The sequence below is a fragment of the Amborella trichopoda genome, chromosome 13 (genome assembly GCF_054954075.1).
Source record: "Amborella trichopoda isolate Santa Cruz 75 chromosome 13, AtrichopodaSantaCruz75HAP2 v2.0, whole genome shotgun sequence".
Classification (NCBI taxonomy): Eukaryota; Viridiplantae; Streptophyta; class Magnoliopsida; order Amborellales; family Amborellaceae; genus Amborella; species Amborella trichopoda.
In genome coordinates this window covers 42,510,981-42,529,999 of record NC_142348.1, presented here as the reverse complement: position 1 = coordinate 42,529,999, position 19,019 = coordinate 42,510,981, and the positions used below count along the sequence as shown (strand labels likewise).

The following is a 19,019-nucleotide window of genomic DNA, read 5'->3' as shown; positions in this document are numbered from 1 at the left end:
ATATCTTTTCGGACTACTTCCAACCACGTCTTTTTGGGCCTAACCTTTGCCCTTTTCATTCCTTCCACTTGAACTAATTCGCACCTCCTAACAGGTGATTTACTTGGTTGGCGTCACATGGCTAGCCTACCTAAGTCTACTCTCTCTCATCTTACAGCCTATTAGTGCCACACCTAAATTTTCCCAAATGGATTCATTTTAAATTCTAAACTTTGTTAACTTTATATAATTTATATAAATTCAAAGTCTTGAATATATAAACTATATAAAGTTAACAAAGTTGGAATAAAATGAAATGAAAATTATTATGATGCAATAAATTTAAAATTAATCGTATTTTTATTTTTCAAAATAATACTTATTTTGACATATATGAATATTGTAATTTTTGACATTGTATACATTGTATCATGGTGCAAAGTGGTAGAGTTTGCCTCTCCACAATAGATTGTGGGTTCAAACTGCACTACTGACATTACTTTTTAATACCATCGTGACATAAGATACTTGCCTTTGATTGTCAACATTTTTGACATGGAATGTTGACATGCCTTGCCTGAGGCCCAACCCTCATCCTTTGTCCTTCGAAAATAAAGAATCTAAAAGTCAATTAGATTGAAGTTTTTTGGCGTGTACTAAACATTTTATAGTGTGGATTTGGGAGCATGTTCTCCTGGTATACTCAAACTTGAGGCCAAGCACTTTTGTCTTGAAACTATATCCACAAGTGGAAGACAATGATCTGACTTTTGTTTGTTTTGGGTATGAAATTGCTCCAGCATGTTTTACCTGTGGCTTTTGTTTCTCACTTATATCTTCAGGATTGCCATTATTCTTAGTGTGGAGAGTGTTAGTAATGCTGTATTTTATCTTACCAGACATTGGAAATTGGTTTGAAAGAGAAGAGGGCTTGGCGTTAGCTGTTCAAAAGGGTTATATTTCTCCCAAGTTATGTAAACTTGTGCGAGTCATTTGTTTGTTGGGGTAAGGAGGTCTACAGTACATTGCTTTTGGATGCTGAGTTGCTGACTCATATTGGTGATAGTCTTCTAATTTATGATGATTGTTTGGTGTGTAGGACGTCCAAGCTGTTTCATTGTCTAATTTTTGTGGAAAGAATCATTGCAGCTAAAGTATTGGCATGTTTTGTGTCAAAGATGAGTCTCCTATCAGAATTCACAAGTTCTTATTTGACTGGGGATACTTCATCATCAGATGCATTGGCACCAAAAGTGCAAAAGCAAACTTTAGATTTGTTTCGTTCTGGGAAGGTATGGTCATTACGTGTTTGGGTACTTGGAATTTTGGTTCTTTTGTGGATTCTTAGGATGTTCAAATTTATTACTTCTAATAAAAAAATTTCAATTGTAGTTGCAATTAAATTTTGTTTTATTGGAGTCTTTGGGCTTCTTGATTTGTTGGTTCTTGGTGGCTATTGTCCCACTCTTTTTTTTCTTCTTTTGATTGGTGACCGTTGTGCTACTTATTTAGGTTAATTTGTTGTTCACTACTGATGTTGCTGAGGAAGGAATGGATTTGCATATCTGCTCTTCTGTAATACGGTTTGATCTACCAAAAACTATTCGGAGTTACATTCAGTCACGAGGACGTGCTCGGCATACTGATTCTCATTATGTTCTTATGCTTGAAAGGTCAGTCGTCAATATGATGTTTGTGCTAATGGTACCTGTGCAATGTTTGGCTAATTTTCCGTTGTTTGTGCTAATTGTACCTGTGAATGTTAACTGCTGAACGATTGAAGTATAGACTCTTTTTCATTATGAATTTGAAAGAAAGAGAATTGCTTTTGCTTGTTTTAGGAATGTATTTTCCAGTCAAGGAAATAAAAGTTACAATCGGTATGGCACTACTCTCATGGTAATGGCAAATCCAGTGGATTGCTTGCTTAATTCATAGATTAGGTTTAACTATACATACATAAGTACTTACATTTTGTTTACAAATATATAAGTACTCAAATAAAGACACACTAACATGTCCATTTGCGCCCTGGGACTTGGCCAATTGAGGTTGATTAATGACACGTAACAAGCAATGGATGTGCCAAATACAATGGCTACCTGCAAATGAATTATGTACAGTTAGTGCGTGACCTTGTCCAGTCTATAAAGATGCTTTCCACTATTCGTGAATGAAACTATTTAAATATGGTACTCATGATGAATATGCAGGTTATCTGAACTGGCCCTTAGTCATTGACACATCAGGATATAGATTGAAACCATTATTCGCTTAGTCAAATTCTTGTGCTTCTTGCTACTTGAGAACTTCGTGACTGTGTGCTTCTAGTTTGTGATGATGTTTGATTCTCTTCTTGTGATATTCTTTATTTGATGAGGTGATGATTGGTCCCTTGGTGTTGCATCCTTGAATCATATTTAAGATTCATTGCCAACGTAATATGACCATTATCATATGACAAGAAATCTTATGCTCTTTTGTAATTTCTAAACATTTACAATTGATTTCACTTCCAATTGTCCTTTGAAGGCCGTACAATGACTCCTCACTCTTTCTCAAGCCCATCCCATGTACATGCTTGGCTAACACATTTGCTACCAATCCTTTTGTCAAAGGATCTACTAGTATATCCTCTGCCGAGAGATAAACAACCTCGATATCTCTTGCTTGGATCTTGTTGTGAATGTGTAGTAGTCTGCCTTTGTATGTGTGATTTCTTGTGAAATCGTTACTCTTTAGCCACTCCAATCATTGCCTGGTTATTGCAGAAGATCCTCACACATGAGCACTTTATTGGATCCAGTGTTCCAAAACACGTAACGCCCAGCACCTGGGCGGTCGCCTAGGTGGATTTGGGGGCTTGGGCGATGGCCCCCTAAAAAAGTGGTGGTCCTTGGGTGCCTAGGCGATGGCGCCCTAAAAAAGTGGTGGTCCTTGGGTGCCCAGGACCGCCTAATGCCTAAACCGCCAAGGGATTGCGCCCCGCTCAGAGGTGGAAAACAGTTTCGTTAGGGCATTTTTTGTCCCTTTTTTTATCCTAAAGGGTTAAAAAGGGGGGTTTTAGGTCCATTTGAAACCTAAAACTCATTGGAGCCCATTTTAGAGAGAGAAAACCCCAAAAAAACTAGTTTTTTTGTGATTTCTTTAAGATCGAAGGGTTCTCAAAGTTATGAAAAATTGATCAAGACATCACCCATTGATATTATATTTAATTTTTGATGTTTTATAAATCTATTTGGGGGGTTTTTAGAAGATTTTGAGTCTTTAGAAGCATCTTTGAGGCGGAGGTTTGGAGATTGAGCATTCAAACTCAAAGTAAGTGATTTTTTTTATTACTTGTATAAATTGCATTATTTTGAGATGTCTTCTTCGGGATCTAATAGGAGTGATGATCCCGATTGGAAATATGGCTATAACCCAGATCCTAATGATAAAAATTGCATAAGATGCAATTTTTGTGAGAAGGATACAAAAAGGGGCATAAACCGGTTCAAGAAACATCTTGTCGGTATCAGGGGGGATGTTGCTCCATGTAAAAAGACTCATGATGCTGTTAAAGAGGAAATAACCAATTTTTTGAATATGGTAAAAAGGAAAAAAGATGAGAGATTTGACTCCATAGCAGAGATTAGGTCTGGGGTTCGGGTCAATTATGATGATGATAGTAGTGATGAGGATGGGATTGGGGAGGGATGTCAAGAGGTAGAAGTAGAACAATCCATTGTTAGGGGAAAGGGAAAGGGAGTTGTAATTGCTTCTGGTTCTTGTTCTGGGGATAAGAAGAAGCATCGGATTAGATGCCTTATAGATAGTTATTTGCCTCGGCCTGACTCTGAGGTTGCAGGAGAGAAAACAAAAAAGCAACAACCTTTGAAAATAGAATGAAGAACGAAGAAAAGAGATAAAGCTGCTTATTATCTTGCTACATGGTTTTATGAGGTAGGCATTCCTTTCAATACCGCTCACTTAAGCAGCTTCTATGTAGCGGTAGAGGCAATTGGCCAATTTGAGCTTGGGATGAAACCCCCAACCCCATATGAGCTTTTAGTGCCTCTTTTGAAAATGGCGGTGAGTGTCACGAAGGCAGTTGTTGAAGTTAAGAAGGATGCATGGGCTCAGTATGGGGTTTCTATTATGATTGATGCTTGGAGTGATAGGAAGAGAAGAAGTTAGATGAATTTGCTTGTGAATTGTCCTTTAGGGACTGTTTTTTTGAGGTCTATTGATTCCTCTGATCAAATCCATGATGCCCATTACATATTCCAAGTTTTAGAGAAGGGAATCAAGGAGGTTGGAGAGCATCATGTTGTACAGGTTGTCATAGACAATGCTGCTCCTAATGTTGTTGCAGCTAATTTGTTGCGCATAACTTATCCTAGAATCTTTTGGACACCATGTGCAGCACATTATATAGACCTCATGCTTGAGGCTCTTGGCGGTTTAACCGAGATATCAGGTGCTGTGAAGAAGGCAAAGTCAGTTACAAATTTCTTTTATGGCCACCATCTCACCCTCTGCATGATGTGTAGGTATACAAAGAGGAAAGAGATTGTGAGGCTTGGGGTCACGAGATTTGCGACCTGGTACTTATGCTAGATAGCATACATTCGAGGAGAGTGCAGTTGAGGCAAATGTTTGCCTCGGATGATTGGAGAGCATGCAAGTGGTCCAATGATCAGGTTGGGAAGAAGGTGAGAGATATTATCCTTTCTAAGGCTTTTTGGCAAGGGGTGAAGGACGCTCTTAAGGTATTTTTTCCTCTTGGCAAAGTCTTTTGCATGGTTGATAGTGACAAGCCTTCTATGGGCTATATATATGAAGCTATAGAGAAATGCAAAAGAGAGATGGCTCAAAATTTTGATAATGATGAGAATTGCTACAGGCCTGTTTAGGAGATTATTGATGAGAAGTGGGATAAGCAGCTACATCGGCCATTGCAAGCAGCTGGTTAGTATTTGAACCCAGCTTGTTTTTATGTTGACAAGGATATACACACAAATGACACAATTATGACTGGATTTAATAAGTGTGTAGATGTGTTAGTCCCTGATCTTGATATCCAGGGTATTGTAATCGCTGATGAGCTGATAAATTACAAGTGCTCATTAAAGTCTTTTGGGAGTCTAATGGCGATGAGGCAAAGGACCAACGTTGATCCAGATAGTAATAATATTTTTAAGTTCATCAAGTTCAAGTAATCTAGTTTCATTTTTATAATTCTATTATGTATTTATGATTTTATTCTATATCTTTACAACCAACTGGTAGAGCCAATATGTTTCTCCAAATTTATAAAAAGTTGGCCATTCAGATCGTAAACCTAACCACTTCCTCATCCGGTTTTGAGCGCAATTGGAGTACTTTTGAAGGGGTAAGGCCGTCAGGGATTTTGTATAATTGTATTAATAATACATGAACCATAGATTTTAATTAGTTTGATTTGATTTTGTTAGATTCAAACAAGGAGAACTAACATGCTTGAATCAAAGAGGCTCAATGACCTAGTCTATATTAAGTATAATCGATTCTTGAAGGACAGGTTTGCTAAGAGATATAAGAGAGACTCTGATGAATTTGATGATAATGCAGCTGACCCTAATTTTTCTGATGATGCATGATGAATGTTGAATAATTATTAAACTTTGAACTTTGATTGAACTATGAATGGTAAATTTTAAGTTTTAATTGGATATGGATTATGAATCGACTTATGGTTATCCTTATGGAGTGTATACTAATATGTAGTATACTTTCATTCTGATGTGCCCTAAATACCTAATTCTTATATTTTGTACAATATATAATTGTAGAAACTGTAGAATCCTTTTTGGATTCAACTGAGCCACCCAGGTTCTGAGCACCCGCCTAGGCGCTGAGTAGTTTGGACCTCCCATGCCGCTTAGGACCCACCTAGCGCTTTTTGAAACTACGACTGGATCAAATGTGAGTTGATTCAAGTTCTTCAACTAGACGGTTTCTTTTGCTGTGAGACGACAAGACATGTACTCTGACTCCATAGTCGAGAGTGTAACAATGTCTTGTTTCCTTGAGCAGCTGGAAACAACTCCACTAGCAAGTGTGAAGATATACTTGGATGTGGATCTAATCTACTTTGGATTGCCCTAACAGTTCGCATCTGATTTTTCGAGCCTCCAAATCTCCAGACCAACAATTCCCTTTAAATATTGCAGAACTCTTTTTATTGCTCTCTAGTGCTCCATGTCTAGATTACTTTGGACCTTGCTGATCACACTCATCGCTATGATAAGTCCTGTCTCTTCCCCAACATAGCAAACATCAGCGAAGCAACTGCACTTTTGTATGGAATTCTTTGCATAGTCCCTTTTTCTTCTATTCTTGTGTGACGCATGGCTAGACTTAACTTAGTCTTCTTATCAATGAGGGTCAGTATGGGTTTGGTATTTTTCATTTCAAATCTTTCCAATATTTTCTTGCTGTATGTCTCTTGTGATAGCTGAGTGGTTCTCTCCCTTCTATTTCGTGTGATCTTGATTCTCAAAAAATACAAAGCTTCTCCAGGTCTTTCATATTGAAGTTTTGTGACAAGAAAGCTCTAGTTTCCAAGAATAGGAGTCATCAAATTACTAGCAATTAGCATGTCATCCACTTACGGGGAGATGAACACAACATGACTTCCATTGACCTTGACATATTTGTTATTAAGCATGCAGCCAGCTGTTGACAAGGTCTCTTGAAACTTTATGTAATACTGCTTAGGCACCTACAACATGAGGTACTGTGGTGTATGTTGTTCGTGGACGACATAGTTTTGATCGATGAGATCTAAAACAACGTCAACACAAAGAACTTTGGAGGAATGCTACAGAATCTAAAGGTTTTAAACTTAGCTAGACTAAGATGGATTATATGGAATGCAAGTTTAGTAATAATAGGAGTAGAGACAAAGAAGTAGTTAAGATTGACAACAAAAAATACCAAAAAGAGTGCACTTTCGATAACTTGGGCTGATAATCCAAGAAACTAGAGAGATTGAGGAAGATGTTGCACATAACATTAGAGCTGGGTGGCGAAATGGAGATGTGCAACTGGAGTTTTATGTAATCGCCACATACCAATGAAGTTGAAAGGCAAGTTCTATAGGACACTTGTGTTGCCGGTTTTGCTTTATGGGACGGAATGTTGGGTGGTCAAGAAACAACATAACTGTAGAATGAGTGTAGCTAAGATGAGGATATGTTGAGATGGATGAGTGGCATACAAGAAAGGATAGAATTCGAAATGAATACTTTCGAGAAAGTTTGGGTATAGTACTAATTGGTGATAAGATGAAAGAAAGTAAACTTAGGTGGGCTAGCCATGTGCAGCGGAGACCCAGTACAATGGCTGTTAGGAGGTGGAAGGCTCAAAAGGGCAAGAGGTAGGCCCAAAAAGACATGGTTGGAAGTAGTGAGGAAAGATAGTGGGCAGTGTTTCAAAAAGCGCTAGGCGGCCGTAGGGGTCTAGGCTGCCTAGCGCCTAGGCAGGTGACTAGAACCTGGGCGGCCCAGCTGAAAGAAAAAAGATAGAATTTTGATATTCTAACCACAAATATTGGAATTTTGATATTTTATCTATAATCCATATTTAATATTTCCATGAATGAGGAATTGAAGAGAAGTCGAGAAGAGAATTTTGATAATCCGTAGTACCATAATCCATATTTTTATACAATGCTAAAACAGTAAAATCATACAAGCATACATTGATAGTTTGATACACAAAAAAGTTAGATAGTAGAAACTAGAAAGTAGAAACTAAAAAAAAGAAAAAAGAAATTATATAGAAATTCAGAAAATATACAGTCTAGGACACAATAGTCAACACTCAACAATCAACACCAAGAGTCAGGCACTCAAGTGTCTTCAACTCTTCATTCTTCAGTCATCATCATCATTAGGAGTAGGGTAAGCCTCGTCATATGCATCAGATTCGAGAACATCATTATCCGAGCTATCTCCCTTTTTAATGTAACGCTCATCCTCTTTTGTTTTTTCTGAATCTGCCTCTTCGTCCTTCTCATCTTCTACCTCCCTCTTACTATGTGCAGATGAGACTCTAGGAGTCTTTGCTGCTCTACTATTTTCTATCTTTTTGTGCTTCTCTGAACTCAAATATTGTATAATCTCCTCCCTGGTACCCTTAAGATTATTTTTACAAGGGGCAACATCCCCTTTAATTCCGGCAAGGTGTTTTTTGAACCGATAAATACCCCCATTAGTATCCTTTCCACAATAATTACATTTAATACGACTATTTTCATTCGGATTCGAGTTATAACCATATTTCTAACCCGGATCACCACATCTAGAAGAACCTGAAGAAGATATTTCCATAGAACAAGGCTCATTTTCATCCTTTTTTAGCTTAAAGTCGAAATAGGATTCTATGGTTATCAGGATCCTAATGGATAGGAACTTGGCTACTGAGGAGAAGGTCTCATCATAGTCAATCCGTTCTTTTTGAGTATACTCATTCTCATCTAATCTGGCTTTCTATTTTTCTAACTTCCCTTCCACATTGGCACATTCAAGTTTTTCTTATAGATCCACTTGCAACCTATTGGTTTTCTATTATGAGATAGGGTGACTCTTAATTGAATTCATCAATCGTGGCTTCTTCCCGCGAGTTCTTTTCTGGACAGGTTATGGCTTCTTGGTGTTAATAAGGTTCACGTAAGGATTCCTCTTCAATTTACTTATAAAACTCTCTTAGGAAGGTGAAGAATTCAAGTCTCCTAATGCGATTCCTTCTTTTAGGATGGGGCAATTCAGGATCCATAGATACACTTGTGTTGCTCTTAATTTCGTATAAGTCTACCGGCTTTCGAGTGGCACGGCCCCCAATGAACTCATCCTCAAGGAAATTGGCATCTCTACTTTCTAGGACAGCCCGTGTATTTGGGTTATAGAACCGGTGTCCCTTACCATGACCAGTGTATTCTATGAAGATGGACTTAAGGGTTTTGGAATTTAGCTTTTTCCTATTTTGGTCGGATATTAGGACATGGGCTGAGCATTCCATACTTTTAGGTGGTCAAGGGACGAAGCACGACCAGTGAAGGTCTTATGAGGAGTTTCGTGGGAGTCCGATTAAAAATATAACCAACTGTTAAAACTGCTTCCCTTAGAAATCTAGGGAGATGTTTGCATGTCCCATCGTACTCTTTACCATTTCTTTTAGGCTCTTGTTCCATCTCTCGGTTACATCGTTTTGTTGAGAAGTGTACGGCATAGTGTACTGATGTATGATACCATGTTGTGCATAGATGTCCTTAAACAAATGTAAGGAATATTCACCGCCCCTCTCGATTCTAAGGGCCTCAATTTTCTGATTTGTTTGGGTTTCTAGTTTAGCTTTATACTCTATGAAACGGTCTAGGGCTTCTATCGTTTTACTCACAAGGCAAACATGACCAAAATGGGAGTGGTCATCTATAAAAGTGATAAAGTACCTCTTGTGGCCCTTAGTGACATTCATAGGTCCATCAATATCACTATGGACAACGTCTAAAATGCCAGTAGCTCTTTTAGCTTTGGAAAAGATTTCTTAGCTAGCTTTCCTTGAATGCATGAGTCACACACCTTTGTTAAATCCCTTTTTAGTTCATTTAGTAGTCCTCTCTTTGTTCTCTCCATTCTTTTATAATTAATATGCCCCAATCTCATGTGCCATATGTATGCATTAGCAGTATCATCAGAAGACGAGACATAACAAATAGAGTTCTTTATTACAACTGTAAAGAACCGTTTACAAGAAGACCATTCATAACCAATTCCTTGCCTAATTTGACTTCCGCCTCGTTATCCAAGAAGATAGTGGAGTATGATGCCTTAGCCAACTTTGAGACCGAAACCAAACTCTTTCTCATGTCAATAGCATAAAGATTTTGCTTTAGGACCATGCTTTATCCATTATCCAATTGAAGGACATAATCACCAATACCATGTATTTCAGTCTTCTATTTCCACCTATAAAGATATACTGGTTTCCTGAGGTAACAGGCTTAGAATTCCTGAAACCATCCTTGGTGTTAGACACAAGGGCAGTGGATCCGAGTCAAAACACCAGCATCCCTCTTTAGGATCAGCTAGTATTGTTGCAATTACCACACAAGCATTCTCCCTATCACCCCCGCGATTGGCATTCTTTGATGCCTTGCAATACTTAGTTATGTTCCCATACTTACTGCAATTATAACACTTAGTATTGTTGAAGTCCTTTTTCTTAGGGTTTCCCCCTTTTTATTCTCATCTTATTCTCATTGTTGCCCTGCCCTTCTTTTTCTTAAATGAGCCAGAGGGGTTTGAGATTTACCCGATTGACATAGTCTCTGGTATCTGAAGGATCACTTGTCATTCTTTTGTCTTCTTCAACTTTAAGCTTGGTGATAATCTCATCCAGCTTCGGTGTGCTCTCCTGCGCATTAGGGCTGCGCATTAGGGGCTAAGGTGAAGGCTTCCAGGATGTTGGCAAACTATTGAGCAGGTGACATACTTGGATGCTTTCATCAGGCTTTTTCTATGCCGCTTCAAGTTCTCAGACGTGTACTCTGGATTGCTAGATGTGCTTGGACAATTTTCCTCCATCATCAAATCTGAATGTTGTTTCATTGCAAGTGTCTTTTTGGTGAGGGAAGGGGTGGCATTGTCTTTCTCAAGCTTCTCATGAGTCTTCTTTGTAGTCTTTAAAATCTCGTACTCGAGAGCCTGAGAGTCATCCATAACCATCAAAAGGAGATGCTTAGTTAAGGTATTTTTGCGCTTTCATTGAGCATAAGCATCCCTAATAGCTTGTCTTTCATATGAATTACCTCTAGGGACAGGTGGGGGAGAATTTGTGAGCATCTAACTAAATCCTTCTTCAAAGAGGACATAACCTATCTTTCTCTTCCAACTTATATAGTTCTTCCCATCAAACTTCTCAGTTTTCAGAAGTTCAACCATAAAAGTCTTTACTGCCATGTTCCTGACTCTCTCTCTTTCTCTCTCTCTCTCTCTCTATATATATATATATTTGTAGTATATATATATATATATATATATATATATATATATATATATATATATATATATATATATATATATATATATATATATATATATATATATATATATATATATATATATATATATATATATATATTTGTAGAATATACTATGATAGAATAAAAATATTAAGATAAGAATATAGCTATACTATAACTATATAGTATATAGAATAACTTGTACCCAAGGGATCATAGTGCCCCGATTCTGATTGATGATTCAATTGGAAATGAAACATAGATTTATATTTATGTTAGAATGATAAAATTCGGCATTTCGCCAATCATTGAAATATCTACAAAATCCTCAGTATTGGAAGAAGTGTGGATTGGTGAATATATCACATCCCACTTGCAACCTTTCTTTCCTTCCAGATAACTGGAATAGCTTAGCTTATTCAGTTAATGACTCCTGTTCGAGTATTGGGAATCCAATTCAATCGGTTTGTCTCTCTAGAAAGAATCGAAACCTTCATGATTGATTGTCTCGAAGAAATCTGGTAAACAAGAAGTGTTAAGCAACTCGTTTATCTCATATCATAAATGTCTATGATTTATTTATTTTTATTTTATAGAATAGATTTCCTTCATATGATAGAATCAGGTCAAATTGGATCCTTGCTGATACTTCCAGATACCTATCCATGTCTATGGATAAATAGGTGGGTGTAATAAGGTGTAATAAAAACTATGTACTATGTACCAGTACCAAACCAATTCAACCAATGACTATTCATGATTCCATATTGAAATTGAATAAAAATTTCATACTGGTTCTAAAATTAGGATCAGTAATGTTATGGTAAAACTTCATTTGAAATGATGTGGTAGAAAACAGATATATATATATATATATATATATATATATATATATATATATATATATATATATATATATATATATATATATATATATATATATATATATATATATATATGTATGTTGTCTAGCTCCGATACTAATGAAAGTCGGCTATGTAGAATTCCAAGCTATAAAATAAAATATTTTCTTTTATTAATTGCTGAAAATTCTACTTACAGGTACTACAAATACAATAAATTCAGCCTACTACAATCTAGTATCTTTATAAACCTATTGCCAAAATAAACTTTATTCAATTGAATACAAAATTGAGACTTTAGGAAGCAAAAATAAGATAAAAACATTAGGAAATAGAACTAAATAAATAAGGGAAGACTTACGGACTTTTTAGCCTAGGGGTACCCCTCTAAGGCTAAGCAAACCCCACACCGGATCACCTAACAAATGGCACACTTGATCCTAGAACCTGCTGAATCCACCAATCTGAAACTAATGAAAATTATGAGGCAAGAGAGCTAGGGTCACAATTAGGGTTTCATTAGTAACCCTTTTTTTACCTTGGGGCATGCCACAGCTGGCACCTCCCCTAAAACTAGTGCTACGGTTGGGCGTGCCCCTTCTTTTTTCTCTCTCTTTTATGTTGGGAGCAACCGCACCACCCACCCACCCACACCCCCCATCCCCTCCCAATTTATAGGCCTCTAAGGCTATGAGTCCCAATCAAAAACCTTAATCCTCTGAGATTTGACCTATATCCACTTCTAATCCATCTATAACTTTTACCACTCAAAGCTTATTCTTTAGAATCTAGACAATCTAGGATAATTTAGAAATCCTATTGTCTCACAAAGAGATAATTAGAAATCCTATTATCTCACAAAGAGATAATTTAGAAATCCTATTATCTCACAAAGAGATAATTAGAAATCCTATTATCTCACAAAGAGATAATTTAGAAATCCTATTATCTCACAAATTAATTCAAACTTTGGTCAAAGATAACTAGATAACTAAAAAGGCATCAAGATAATCTTTAAACAAAATTTTTTATTCAAATAATGTTTTCACTAAGAAGATATCTTTTTAAAACATATAATGTGATGTTTAAAACATGTGCCACTTAAAAATGGGGCATATGATAGAGAGGGATGTATGGCCCCTAGCAGGCTTAACGTGATGTCCCCTATGAAAAAGGTGTGGCTATGTGGAAATCAAGGTATTAAATTCAACATTTTTCTTTTATATTTATTTCAAATATCTGAATTCGACTTACATGGGCCACAATATGTTGCTGAAAAATTAAAACAATACCCTAGATACAATCTAAGATCTTTATTTTTATTGGCAATTGAAATAAAAACAATCCAGGAACTTTAAACTAACTTTTATTACAATTTTTAACACAATATAAGTGCCTGAAAATTTACAGAAAATAGAAATTAAAACTGAATAAATAAAAACTAATGCAAAGACTTACTGGAAGATGTCTGGAGTTACCCATCCAGGACTTGGTACATCCCACATTTGATTCCTGACTAATAGCGCACTTTTGCTCCTTAAAGTGTTGTTAGAAATCCTAAGATAGGGAAGCTTTGTCGGCAATCCTTCTTCCTCTAGGGTTTTAGAGCTCAAAATAAACTAGAGTTCATACAAATCATATGAGAACAAAAATATGGCTGATCTTGGGAGTTGATCTCTCTATAGTGGACTTCCCTCTTTTTCCTTAAAAAAATATAGCAAACCCTAGTCCTAGGGTTTCACATCTCACAAAAAATAAAAACTTATACGAAGACTTACTGGAAGATGCCTGGAGTTATGCAACTAAGACTTGGTACATCCCACATCCAATTCCCTAACCAATGACACACTTTTGCTCCTTAAGGTGTTACTGGAATTCTAAGATAGGGAAGCTTTGTAGGTAATCCTTCTTCCTCTAGGGTTTTAGAGAGCTCAAAATAAACTAAGGTTTATACAAATCCCACGGGAACAAAAATATGGCTGATCTTGGGAGTTGATCTCTCTATTCTTCTTCCTTAAAAAAATACAACAAACCCTAGTCCTACGGTTTCAAGTCCCACATTATTTTCTTTCACAAAGGGTGGCGTGGATAAAAATTAGAGGAGCGAGAAGGTGGCGTGAGGGGGAGAGAGAGAGAGAGAGAGAGAGAGAGAGAGAGAGAGAGAGAGAGAGAGAGAGAGAATCTCTCACAATTTGGTGCATGAGGGAGAGAGAGAGGTCCCCCCCAATTTGGTTTGTGAGAGAGAGAGGAGAGAATCTCCCAATTTGGTGCGTGAGGGAGAGAGAAAAGATCTTGTGATAGCTCTTGAATAAGTTCAAACTTGGTCTTTAAATACAAGGAAATCTAGAAGAAAACCTATCTCCTAGGTTGAATAGGATTTGCCTTATCTAATTTCCAGTTAAACCTTTTAGGATAATAGGAAATCTGTGAAATGAGAGATTAGAGCCATCCATCCCAAAAATCAGCCATCATGATTTTGAGTGGAAAGTTTAATAATCTTAGCTCCTTACACTTTGACCCAATCCACTTCTATTTAAATTATAAATCTAATCAAATTTAAACTTAATCTATACCTCTCATTAAGTTTGAAATCAAACTTAAATATTATTTGGATCTAGATTTCCCACAATATTAGGAAACCATATCTCATTAGATTTCTCATCTGTAGATTTAGCAAGTTTAAATTTGAAACAAAATAAAATAAGGAGGTGTGTCCCTTTTTTCCTAAAATATGGCGTGGAGCCATATTCCACAAAAATGTGGTGTGGGGAATACTATGTCACAAAAAGGGGCGTGCCCCTCCTCCCTTCTACCATTAAAAAAATATTTAAACTTTTAAAAGCGGTGTACCACCCTAGGAGCCCATGTGGCCTCACTTGGGTGGCACACACGTGGCGGTTGGTTCCTTGGTCCCCACATGTGCTTAAAGATGCTATGAAATTTTCAGAAATACCCTTTTATGAAAATTTACAGTAGAGAATATTTTAAAATTCTAAAAAAATAGTTAAAAATATATTAAGAGTAGATTAGTACCAATGGGTCAAAATAAGCGATAATAAGGACACTCCACTCACCCCAGAAACCATGATTCACAACTGTTCTCTTATCCAACTCAACAAAGTCCCGTAACCCACAATCTCTTTGTAGGGGCTCATGATTGACTTCTCAAAGTTGGATAACAACAGTGGGACCATGATTCTGGAATGTAGATTTCAGTTCTCCCCACGTTTAAGAGCAAGTCTAGCACTTGTCACTACAGTGCAAGTGGGGCTCTTTCAATGTAGATGTGTCCTTCTAGAAAGGGCTGCTTCTTATGCGACTGTCATGTGTACATTCCCTATGGAAGTCTATTGAGGATTATGGCCCTTGTTCTCACAAGCCTATATCCGCACACAGGAGATCACACAGTTCTCTTGGCCTACAAACATGATCCCTGGGCATCTCTCCAACCTCAACAAGGGATGACTCACTGCAAACCCTTCTCGGTAGTGCCACATGCCCAAGGCCAAGGGTTTTGGATATGACCAGGGTCATAAACCACCCAACCTTTGGTTAGTCATCACACACACTCCCACTGAAGTGTATATTTTACTGTACATATCATTTTTACATGCTCTCTAGGCCTTTAAAGGCCACAAAACCCATCATTCTAATGGGGCCCCACATGTGTGGCATTGGTGCCTTAGCTCAGCACGTGTGTCCCACCAATCTTTTGAAAATTTCCAGAATGCCCCCATAATTTTAATATTCCAGAAATACCCTTTTAGGGTATTTATACATTTAAAAACGTTTTTAAAATTCTAAAAATTCTCAAAATTCACAATAACACGATTTAAGCTGAAACAATATTTTTGGAGTTTCATAAAATCTAAAACATACAGAAATATAACTTAAAGGTGGATAGGTACCTAATGGGTCGAAAACAAGCGAATATCAAAGCGATCCACCGGATCCATGATCCATTACTGTCTATTACTGTCTTTTCAAACTAATTCAATGGGACCCATGATCCACAAACAAGTGTAGGGGCTCATGATTGACCCATCAAAGTTAGCCAATAAATAGTAGAACCATAGTCCCAGTATGTGGACTATAGGTTCTCCTTAAGAGTAAGTTAAGTGCACACACAATGCAAGTGGATGCTCTCTATGCACATGTACACGTGTCCCTCATAAAGGGTTGCTTCCCAAAATGTGGTTGTCATATGATCGTGTCGTGCTGAATTTTGTTGAGGATTTGACCCTCGCTGTCACAGGCCCTTCCTCCGTACACAGGAGACTACATAGTTCTCTTGGCCTACAAACAACTCCCCTAGGCATCTCTCCGACCTCAACAATGGATGACCCACAATAAACCCTTAGCCGTTGTACCAAATACCCAGGGGTAAGGGTTACGGACATGACCTGGGCCATAGGCTACCCAACCCTAGGTCAGTCAGCCATAGTACACTTCTACTTAAGTGCACAAATCACTGTAAAATATTTTATATACCAGCTCTCTAGGCCTTTAAAGGTCATAAACAAACCCTTCCCTAGACTGGTGTTTCTAGCTGTGTTTTGTAGCTTAATTTGCTAAATTTTGCAAGAGAAATTGCTATGTTGGCTTCCGGTAATATCTCAAGGAAAGTATATGTTGTATGTTATCTCAAGATTGAATTGGGTTCTTATTATTTTTTCCTTTTCATGTAAGAAGCTTATTATCTTTTCCTTTTCATGTAAGAATTAAAAACTTTGTGCATGAATATGAAAGAATTGGCTGAGAATTGATAATTTTAGTGCATGATCTTTTCTTCTCACTTGAGGAGAAGCATGGTTTGTTTAGTGAAAGAAGGAAAGGCTTTTGATGTTTAAGTATTTGCAGGGATAATATCAAGGACAGAGATGCACTTTTTGACCTTATCAGGAGTGTACAATCCATGAGGGATACCACTTTGAGTAGAGATTCTGCTATTGATAATTGTATCCCTATAGTTAGTCACTTGGATGAGGCTTACTTCTATTCTGTTCCATCCACTGGGGCTACTGTGACTTTAGATTCAAGCATCAATCTTCTATACAAGTATTGTGATAAGTTACCTGGAGACAAGTAAGTTTCTTACCATTTGAATTTTCTTCGTTACATAGTTACTTTTGGGAAAGCATATATTCCATGGTAAACAGGGTATTGTTTTCTTCAGTTTCTAAGTCAACATGTTTGGTGTTAGGTACTACACTCCAAGGCCAGCATTTCAGTACACCTTAGTGGGAAAATTTTATCAGTGTACATTAACTCTACCACCTAATGCAGCATTTCATATGTTAAAGGGACCTGTGAACCGTAACAGTCATGTTTCACGGCAGCTTGCATGTCTAGAAGCATGCCAAAAATTGCACAAAATCGGGGCCCTTGATGATCATCTTCTTCCAATAATTGAAGAACCAGAAGAAAATGATTTAGTTGGAGAAACTATAAGGTCATCTTTGGGTGCTGGTGGGTCCTTTCTTTATGTCTCAATTTGTTGTATATGCTAAATCAATAGCATCTGACACAACTTTTTATTAAGTGGTTTGGTGGCAGTGTTTCTTTATTAGTGGAGTTTGGGGTATAATTTTAAAATGTGCACTTTGCTTTTTATACAACAGACACCTCTCTTTTCATTACTCATGTAACCCATTTGAAAAAATTTCCTTGTAGAAGTTATATGTGAATTGCATTAGAATGATGACTCTCTCGATTTGGACAAAGTGTTTGATTTATGTTGACATGGTCCAGCCATTTGGCATCACGTGACTGAATTATTCTATCATAGATGAACTGACCTCTGAAAAAATCCATCTTTTGCATCCACTGCCTCTGCTTGCCTTCTGAAGTGTGTTTGTGGTTTTCTCCCTGCTCATCTCTGGTCTTCAACATCACTAGTAAAAGCCTCTATTAAGTTATATTCGGTTTCCGCTTTGAAGATATTACAGTTTTATTAAGTCTTTTAAGAAGATACTGTCTTGTTTCAGAACAGCTTCTTCTAATCCGTTAATACTAGGGACGATTGACCTTGCTTGTTGTCTTCTTTGGACTGGCAGTATATAGAGTAAAATACATCTTTCTGGGAAGAAGGAAGATGCTGTTGGGTGCAAGCATGTGTTGTATGACGTATATAAAAAGTGAAACGGAAAGGCCAATTGTCGTCAATGAAATTATAAGACCATAACTTCTATTGTGGAACAATAGACCTCATAAATATTTGGTGTGGCTAGGGGCTTGGACTCTTCTCAATGAGCAAATGTAGAACGAAATAAATTGGGCTCTTGCCTTCTTTTAGAAGGCATAGCCAACCTATGTAATATCATCATTCTTTGATCTTTCATTTTGAGTCTCAGGCAACTACCTTATCCCTGGGAAACAATACTCCCATTCCCTACACCCTTGTGATGGATCCTTCCAACCTCCACCATAGTTAAACCTTGTTTCAATTTGAAGTTGAACATGCCCTTGTGACCTTATATCACTTTTTCTATCTGCCACATCAACCTTAAACATCTTAAATGACAAAATGTCACCATCTCGAACTCCTTTGTCTTTTTAGCAGCATATTGATGGTGCAACATGCATGTATCATGTGGTATATATATTGGTTTCTTTGTGTGTTGGCTATTTCTGCATGGTAATATAGTTCTGAGTTTCTCTCTGCTAGCACTGGATTTCGATATATTAAGAAATGCCATTCTCGTGCTTGCTTGGCCTTTACATAAATGGGGGTATATGCTAATGTGCTATAGTTTCGATATTTTTGAAGTGAAATCACCTTTCTTGATTTATTTTTAGGAACAACTAGAAGGAAGGAGCTCCATGGTACAGCCCAAGTGCATGCTATATCTGGAACCTGGTCGCATGAAGTGGATGATGTCACTTTCCATGCATATAAAGTATCATTCTCTTCTAACACAATTGGGGAGCAATATTCTGGATTCGTACTATTAATGGGCACATTATTGGACAATGATGTGGCAAATACTAAAATAAATCTTAATCTGAAGTCCAATAAAGTGGTTGAATCTTGTATTTTTTCATGTGGTGAAATCAATTTGAATGCAGATCAGGTTTGTGGAGCATGTTGTTCAGATGTTATATTGTTTTCTTCCTTGTGATGCTTCTTT

The 19,019-nt window shown here is 37.2% G+C and overlaps 1 protein-coding gene across 9 annotated transcripts in view; it reads left to right on the top strand.

The window, feature by feature from the left end:
- DCL3 (dicer-like 3) overlaps positions 1-19,019 on the top strand; it is a 92,468-nt gene that overhangs the window by 55,289 nt on the left and 18,160 nt on the right. For all 9 annotated transcript variants that reach the window (XR_016047488.1, XR_016047487.1, XM_088855726.1 and 6 more), the window contains 6 exons: positions 879-984; positions 1,079-1,271; positions 1,492-1,652; positions 16,750-16,974; positions 17,093-17,358; positions 18,688-18,962. Coding sequence is in view for 7 of the 9 variants with exons in the window: in XM_088855726.1 (XP_088711852.1) it covers positions 879-984; positions 1,079-1,271; positions 1,492-1,652; positions 16,750-16,974; positions 17,093-17,358; positions 18,688-18,962 (1,226 nt within the window). In the remaining 2 variants the exon portion in view is untranslated. The remainder of the gene's footprint in view (positions 1-878; positions 985-1,078; positions 1,272-1,491; positions 1,653-16,749; positions 16,975-17,092; positions 17,359-18,687; positions 18,963-19,019) is intronic.